Source organism: Priapulus caudatus, unplaced genomic scaffold (genome assembly GCF_000485595.1).
Source record: "Priapulus caudatus unplaced genomic scaffold, Priapulus_caudatus-5.0.1 Scaffold2010, whole genome shotgun sequence".
Lineage (NCBI taxonomy): Eukaryota > Metazoa > Priapulida > Priapulimorpha > Priapulimorphida > Priapulidae > Priapulus > Priapulus caudatus.
The window spans coordinates 33,165-41,651 of record NW_014579071.1 but is presented as its reverse complement, the minus strand read 5'-3'; the positions used below and the strand labels follow the sequence as shown (position 1 = coordinate 41,651).

The window sequence follows — 8,487 nt, the reverse complement described above, 5'->3', positions numbered from 1 at the left end:
GAGCTTTGATTGGGTGATGTTGTGCACCGCCATATTGGATATGTACTCGTCATTATTGTCCATATTAGTCTACCGTCACGTACCTTACTGCAATTCGTGCTCAAAATGGTTTTGAGGAGACAGACTGTTTTCGTTTCGCGGACTGTGGTCATCACTATGGCAACATAGAGGTTTGATCGTGTAATGTTTATGCAGGATGCTGGGATGCGGAAGGCTGCGAGTGTGAGAGATATTATTATTACATTTACCTCTGCTTCGTCCTCATCGCCGGATGCTTCCTGAGATGCTGCTGCTGCCCCCTGGGGGTGGGATCCGGACCTAGGCTTCGGAGACTGAGACGATGTTTGTTTTCCATTTTTGTCCTGCGTGACGTAACACAACAAAGAAAACCATACTTCGATGTGCAGTTCCGACACTGTCTGACATCCGACGTGATGTACTGACGATTACATGAAATTTGCAATAAATGCCGCTGGCTTAAGTTTCGAGTGAAGTTTGGACGTTGAACCTGGGTCGTTTAGCATAAATAACGTGTATGATGTCCATGCAGTGAAACACTCTAAGTGTTTTTAGTTTTTGTGTCATGCTTATTCAGGCCTACTGTACTGTGTGTATAGTGACTGTACTGACTACGACTACGGTACTGACTACTGCGGAAGGCAATCTATTGCACTGGTGAATTCTCCTTTAACCGGCCACACGTCTGTTTACACCTATTAATGACTTGCCGCGCTAACCCTAACATACCTTGTCCTCAGAGGACGACAGTAGTTGCTTGATGCGAAACATTTTATTATATCATCACAAACAAAACTGTATCCGTGTGTTTTGCTTCTGGGGGCGACCCTCTGTTGGCTAAGGAAGTGGCGCCATCTCGTGAACACCGGCGAATTTATAAAAGTTTCAGACATACATATCGATAATATGGTATATTATCTATTTTTACGATTTCAATCTCAAGTATAAGTAAGAAAAACAAATGCTATTAAAGTACAAGTTTTGTACAACTATTAACAACTTTGGTTACGAAATATATATGATTTAACATTTATAATGCTCACATTTGAAGGAATTTTTTTATCGGTTAGCGACTTGTGGGTGTGCTGGCGACCGTCGTCCATCAACCTGTATCCTCTAATAAATATACTCAAATTTTCCAAGATGCAGGCAATTAGACGGATCAGGATCGCCAATTCTTTTCAGGTGAAAACCACTAATGGAATCAGTTAAAATTTCACAAGATAAAATCACTGCATATGCGCGTTCTTACGGGTGTTTACAAGCAATATATTATAATATTGGACTACCCTTCTTACTCTTACTCTTACTCTTTAAATAGGGATGACTTTCTTCTAATTTTTTTGGGCTTCACAAACTTGAACCAGGTGTAACATCAACAATGGCTTTCTTAATGCGGTAACTCAGGGGCATTACTCTAACTTCTAAGGTGTCGTTCGAATTTGATCGCGTGGTCAAGCAACTGTAACTCTTTCAGATCTCATTCACATTGGCAGTATGAACAAATTTTAATAAAAACACGGACTCATCCTGCAGCAGTGCGAGCGACGCAGTACACGTCACGTGTACTATATTGTTTCAGGCTGGTATCCTTCCAAAGTCGCTGCGCCCTTGGATCGCCGTTCTTTCTCCACACCGCTCTTATAGCGAGGCAGCAGGTAACGGCTAACATACGTTTTGTTATGTTATGTTATGTTATGTTCTCTTACTTGCCGGTGTCCACTGCACTGGATATAGTGATAAGGTAGTGAGTACTTTCAGGGATAAACCCAATAAACAAACAACAGGTGCATAATGATAATGAGTGCAATGCTACTATATGTATCTCATATACTATAGGGTTTGCATGCATGTGGGATCAACATGATGCGTGCGTTCATTTAGCATTTCCTAGCTACATGCACGAATTATATATGATAAATACGCTTGCTGACTGATCGTGTGCATAATAGTTTCTATTCCCGTTCACGTAGGTGACACTGATTTGGTGGTGATTGGAGCCGGACCCGGTGGGTATGTGGCATCAATCAAGGCGGCACAACTGGGATTGAAGGTAGAACGCCATGTCATCGTTCAGTGTGTACACAGTCGTAGTGTGAATAGCGATAAGGGGGCTATTCTAATTATTCTTTTGTTATTTCATATGATTTCTTACTCATGGCCCTAGATATTATAATTTAGTACAAACAGTGCCACTACTGTTACAATCTAGGATGTCTATCAATCAATATATGACTCTGTGAAATTGGACAGAAGAATATATACATATATATATATTCCATGTGTTAAATGGATAAGTCCTCATTAATATCTGTGAGAGATAAGTTTACACCAAATGTGTATGACTAGTAATACCACGTTGATCGGTGAACTTGTCGTTTCTCTGCTTACAGACTGTGAACGTAGAGAAATGGCCGACGCTAGGCGGCACGTGTCTCAACGTCGGATGCATCCCATCGAAATCCCTTCTCAACAACTCACATCTCTACCACCAAGCGCACTCAGACGACTTCAAACAGAGAGGAATCAAAGGTGATCACTCGCTCCATTTCATCCTCGCGTCGATTCCTTCCACGATCGCGATACGCGAACTCGATCGGGAAAAAGTCGTAAGAGTTCGCACCAATCGGTTTCCACGGTAACCGTAATCTATCTCGCTGCAGTGAACAGCATGGAGTTAGATCTACCAGGAATGCTGGCAGCGAAGGATTCGTCAGTCAGCCAGCTCACCGGCGGAATCGTACACCTCTTCAAACAAAACGGAGTGAGTAGACCGCCCTGCGACACATCTAAACTATTAGCTGTACATTTTGTGCACATAGTTAGGGCTAGACGCATGCATACGCACGCATGCACCTACATCACCAATTATAAGTAATCGCTATATTTCTTTAACTAGACAAGTATATCTCGTCAGGTAGAGAGGTATATCTCTTTAGGTAGACATGTATATCTATTTGTCATAATTGGGGAAAAATCCAGGAAACAATTGAAGCATTCCTCCCAGACCACCCTTGCAGTTGCTCGCTTCATTCGCACTCGAACGGTCCCGTCTTTCGTGACTCCCGCTGCCTCGACCCCGACTCACGCTCAGGTTGGTTGGTTGACAGGTAACGCGCGTGGAGGGACACGGATCGATCACCGGCCCTAACGAGGTGACCGTGGCGAAGAACGACGGAACAAACGAAGTCATCAAGACGAAGAACATCATGATCGCCACGGGGTCAGAGGTCACGCCGTTCCCCGGCGGAGGAATAGAGGTGCGGCGGTGGAAACGCGAGGGAATGTCAAGAATTTGTTTCGTGCTCGGCGTGAGAAGTGGTAGCATTCGTAGTCGTAAATACATACGTGAGCGGGGATAGTGTGTTATTGTACAGTTTACATGTGTTATTGTACAGTGTCTACTTGTTATTATATAGATTACACATGTTATTGTATAGTTTACACGTGCTATTGTATAGTATTTACGTGTTATTATATAGTTTACACATGTTATTGTATAGTTTACACATGTTATTGTACAGTTGACACGTGTTATTGTATACTTTACACGTGTTATTGTACAGTTTACACGTGTTATTTTACAATGTACCTGTGTTATTGCACAACGTTTACGTCAGGGTAAAATATTTTCCAGTACCGAACAATTTCTTCTACAGATTGATGAGAAGACGATCGTGTCGTCTACCGGCGCCCTCTCTCTGGAGAAAGTGCCGGAGAAGATGATTGTGATTGGTGCAGGAGTGATAGGCTTGGAGTTGGGTTCAGTGTGGAGCAGGCTAGGCTCACAGGTAGACTTCTAATATTATCCTTACCTCTCCATTAACACTACTTATCACTCTGAACCCATCCTTACCCTTACTTACCCTCCTCATCCCATCCCTAACACCCTTTACCCTCTCCTTACCTTTGCTTCCCCTTCCTTACCAGCCCTTGCCTCCTTGCTAACACTCCTTGACCTCTCCTTACCCCTCTTTAACCACTCCTTACAGTAATCATGTACCACTTGTTGGGAGAATCACGATCTAGCATGCTCTTATAAGGCCGTCGCGTCTTCTCGTTATCAAACATCACGATCATTGCCGCGATGCCTCTCGATCGTTGCGAAAAAAATTCGTCTCCACAAATTTGAGAGGAGCGACGCGATAATTCCATCCGACTCATCGGTTACCGTGACGACAACGCGGCGTCGCGCTGCGAGTCCGCATCGATCGGCGTTCTATTAAAGTTTCTTCGTTGGTTGCCTAGGTGACAGCCATCGAGTTTCTGCCGCACATCGGCGGCATCGGCATCGACATGGAGGTCGCGAAGGGCTTCCAGCGAATCCTGCAGAAGCAGGGTATCAAGTTCAAGATGCAGACGAAGGTGACAGGGGCGAATCGTCAGGGAGACAAGATCGTCGTGACGACGGAGCAAGTGAAGAATCCGGACAAGAAGGAGGAAGTGAGTGGATCGATCGCTCGCGCGTTCCCGTCGTCGGGGATGCGTTAATCACTCGCCGTGATTCACGCCGATAACAGAGTTAAATGCATTAGATGTGTCGTCGCTAGCGCTCCGCACGGCGTTGCATGTGTGGGGCCACGATTGCAGTTAGCTCGTTAACACAGATAACGTGATAGATAACTCAGTTAGATATGTTAGATGCAGTTAGCTCATTAACACAGATAACGTGATAGATAACTCAGATATGTTAGATGCAGTTAGCTCGTTAACACAGATAACGTGATAGATAACTCAGTTATGTTAGATGCAGTTAGCTCGTTAACACAGATAACGTGATAGATAACTCAGTTAGATATATTGGATGCAGTTAGCTATTTAAACGTTTGAAAACCATCATTATCAGTTAGCATCCTTGATGAGGGCAGCTAGTCTTGGCTATTGATCACATGACAGTGATTAGTGAAACACGTTAGTGTAAAAAAAGGGTTAGTGCAGTAGTAGTAGTAGTAGTAGTAGTAGTAGTGGTAGTGGTAGTGGTAGTAGTAGTAGTAGTGGTAGTGGTAGTGGTAGTGGTAGTGGTAGTGGTAGTACAGTTGAATTATGTGTTTAATCTCTACATCAAATTCTTATTGCTACAGTTGATTTTACTCTTAATCTGTAATTATGTTTCTCACTGCTACAGTTGGAGTGTGATGTACTGTTAGTCTGCGTCGGACGGCGACCGTACACAGAGAGACTCGGCCTGGACAGTGTGGGAATCACATTGGACGGGAAGGGTCGGGTGCCAGTCAATAAGCGCTTCCAGACGTCTGTACCAAAGTAAGACTCGCTGGGCGACGACGCTAGCATGTCCAACATAGCTAGTTATTGTTATTGTCTGTTAGCACGCGGGCCACGAATGGCCACTTGTTACTAACGAGCTGAGAGAAGATGCTCAGGCTTGTCGCCACACGTCACTGTTTACTTTACTAATTAATTTACGTCGCTAACGAGGCACGTCAACAAGGCATCTTGCTAACGCGGCGTGTCGATAACGAGTCGTTAACGCGTCGCTTCGTTACCGCAGCATCTATGCGATCGGGGATTGCATCGAGGGACCGATGCTGGCGCACAAGGCGGAGGACGAGGGCATGCTGTGTGTGGAGGGAATCAAGGGAGGCGCGGTGCACATCGACTACAACTGCGTGCCGTCGGTGATCTACACGCATCCCGAGGTCGCGTGGGTCGGACGCAGCGAGGAGCAGCTCAAGGAGGAGGTGAGAAGATGCGACGGACCCCTACTGCTGCTGCCCCATGCTGCCCCATGCTGCCCCTTACACTGCTGCCCCATGCTGCCCCTTACACTGCTGCCCCATGCACTTTGATCAGCATTCAACGCCGCTAGGTCATATGACCACTTTTTGTTCAGCATGAATGGTAAACGGACCGCGCGTGTGTCTGTCGTTGGCAGGGCGTCGCGTACAAGATCGGCAAGTTTCCGTTCGCGGCGAATTCTCGGGCGAAGACGAACCTTGACACGGACGGCTTTGTGAAGATCATTGGTGACAAGGAGACGGACAGAATCCTCGGCGCACACATCATGGGAGGGGTGAGTCATACACCTCCTCTCTCTCTTATCGCATCGCTGCACTACAGACGTATACATTGGTTCTTCCCAGTCATTTAACGCATGCCCTTCAAATTCTGACATGCCTTCGGAGCTTAAGCCAATTGGCAAAATCCGATAAATTCTCCAACATGCCTTAAACGCCTAGTCGTTATTTTCTCATCGGCATGCCTTAATTTCCAGTTGTGTTTACTTTTGATAATGCTAGCACGGACTAATAAACATCTAAACTATATAAATATATGTATATTATGAATAACAAGCTACTAAGGTCTTGCGAAGACGACACTACAAGCCGCTGTGTGTTTCTACAAGGACGTTCTTTCCGTAACGTTACTACATGCTGGTGCGTGTTTGTTTGTTTCGTGTTCAGGGAGCCGGAGAGATGATCAATGAAGCTGCGCTGGCGATGGAATACGGAGCTTCGTGCGAAGACGTAGCGCGGGTCTGCCACGCCCACCCGGTAAGTGCTGCCACCTATCCACGCTCAATCGAACCACCGACGTGATGCCTTCGCGGCGAGCGAAGTTGATATGGCGTTGCCGTGACGACTCGACGCGAGCGAGAGCGCGAGCGAGAGCGTGAGCGGTGCAGCGAGTTGGGAGATTCGATTCGTTCGTCTAACGACGTTAGTGTTCTAAGAGTTCTGAGTTAACGTTCTTTTGTTGTCTTTCTTTTCAGACGTGCTCGGAGGCTTTCAGGGAAGCCAACCTCGCCGCTTACGCTGGAAAGGCGATCAACTTCTAGCCGTCGCTCACAGTTTTTTAACGTCTAATTCTACATCGATTAGACAGTAAAACACGCGGCTGGACGAGTGGATCGCGTTATGAGATGGCGGCAACTACCAGCTTTGTAATAGCGTAGCTGTGGTCTGTGAGTGTTCTCATTGCTAGATGTACGCTGTTACGAGCGTTGTAATAGCGTAGCTGTGGTCTGTGAGTGTTCTCATTGCTAGATGTACGCTGTTACGAGCGTTGTAATAGCGTAGCTGTGGTCTGTGAGTCTGCATAGTCTGAATATCTCACTGCTAGGAGAGGAGAGGGAGGTGTATTCGTCTAGGATGTCGATAGCTAATTGCGTGGCCTCGCTCTATCGCTTACATGTGAAGTTAGTTGCCCTGCTAAATACCGCGCCGTAAACCAGCCTTTACCCCCGGTTTAGACCCGATAGCGAAGTTTACAATTTTCTTAAACGAAAGACTGCAGAAATCACGTGTAGGGCACTGTTTGGTGTTGGAAGGTTCAGCAAAACTCGTATTTCACTGCTGGATTCGCGTAAAAGCTACATTGCCATTTCTTTTATTCTGCTTAAACAATAGCTCGCCAGCCAAAACATCAGGCAGATGCCAAACGTGTAATTATTCAGATTAGATTTCATTTATGCGCGTTGCATTTTCGTTGGTTAGGTTATCGGCATGTTATATACTGCGTGTAATAGTCCTGGAAACAAGTTGTTTTATGTATTTAAATTACACACATGTGAATATAGAATCTTGTTGGTTACAAAAACTGCATATACGTGATTTTTTTTCTAATTTAATTAGTATGTAATCATAAAAATCAATATGCAAATCATCAATTGAAATATTCCAAAAAATCTTTTCTATATTACAGGTGTTCATACATTAAGAGAAAAAACATTCCATCACCATACAATGCCAACACACATCTGCATACACAGCTAATTTGTCACAATTTTCCTAACAAAGACTACTGTTAATTCTTACTACAGTACTAACGAGTGCTTGTGCATCTTATTAAATCAGGTTTGCACATCGGCAACAAGTGAGGCCGGGTGCTTTCAGCATGTATGTACATATATTATATACACTATTTTAACTGGTAACCAGCATAACTAACAATATCAGTACACAAACATGAATGCCTCATCCACTTATATCTAGACAGTTCATATACAATAAGGTGACATCACTTGGCTATCTATGTATGCTCAAGTCGTGTTAAACTTTGCAGTTTGCAAGCTTATAGTATAATAAATGTCGACCTTGAAAATTTTACTGAATTAAAAAGATGAATGAAACAATTTTCATAACCCTTTTCCCATAAACCATGAATGAAAAACCATATGATTTCTATAATAATGCACATGTTAGCTAGACGTACATTTCGACGGATGCGCAGGAAGCAGACTCTACTATGTCGTTTCTGTTTCATCCATCTTTGCCGCCTGATCCGACTTCAACGCTTGCGTTTTCACGTCAACCTTCTGTCTAAGGTGATAGGAACCCATCCCTGCTGCTGCGTCTGCTTCCTTCTGCGAGTAGGGTTCGGTCTGAAGGGCCTTAATCCTGTGAAAAACAATAGCAATCGTTTTGATTACAGTAAAAACCCGCGTATAAGAACAGATTTTAAGAACATGTTAGGCTAAAATTTTCCATTTAGACCCCTTTACATAAGAAC

At 44.5% G+C, this 8,487-nt stretch overlaps 2 protein-coding genes across 2 annotated transcripts in view; one reads left to right on the top strand and one right to left on the bottom strand.

Moving 5' to 3' along the window:
• The first annotated feature begins 1,093 nt into the window (after nt 1–1,093).
• Nucleotides 1,094–7,580, top strand: LOC106818075 (dihydrolipoyl dehydrogenase, mitochondrial-like). Its single transcript, XM_014822795.1, has 13 exons — nt 1,094–1,203; nt 1,601–1,676; nt 1,992–2,071; nt 2,412–2,550; nt 2,682–2,782; nt 3,129–3,278; nt 3,678–3,809; nt 4,267–4,461; nt 5,144–5,280; nt 5,528–5,717; nt 5,912–6,049; nt 6,441–6,530; nt 6,749–7,580. The coding sequence occupies exons 1-13, from the start codon at nt 1,162–1,164 to the stop codon at nt 6,812–6,814; spliced, it is 1,536 nt and encodes a 511-aa protein (XP_014678281.1). The 5' UTR covers nt 1,094–1,161; the 3' UTR covers nt 6,815–7,580.
• Nucleotides 7,581–7,645: 65 nt separating this feature from the next.
• The window catches only part of LOC106818076 (zinc finger protein 593-like), a 6,001-nt gene continuing 5,159 nt past the window's right edge, over nt 7,646–8,487 (bottom strand). Inside the window, exon 3 of the mRNA XM_014822796.1 lies at nt 7,646–8,375. Within this exon, the coding sequence (XP_014678282.1) occupies nt 8,222–8,375 (154 nt within the window). The 3' untranslated portion in view covers nt 7,646–8,221. The remainder of the gene's footprint in view (nt 8,376–8,487) is intronic.

Bases quoted from the DNA above. Each gene is read 5' to 3' on its own strand.
- LOC106818075 (XM_014822795.1), top strand. From the start codon at position 1,162: ATGCAGGCAATTAGACGGATCAGGATCGCCAATTCTTTTCAG. The intron at 1,677-1,991 runs GTAACGGCTAAC...CCGTTCACGTAG, and splicing joins CTCTTATAGCGAGGCAGCAG to GTGACACTGATTTGGTGGTG. The intron at 6,531-6,748 runs GTAAGTGCTGCC...CTTTCTTTTCAG, and splicing joins GGGTCTGCCACGCCCACCCG to ACGTGCTCGGAGGCTTTCAG.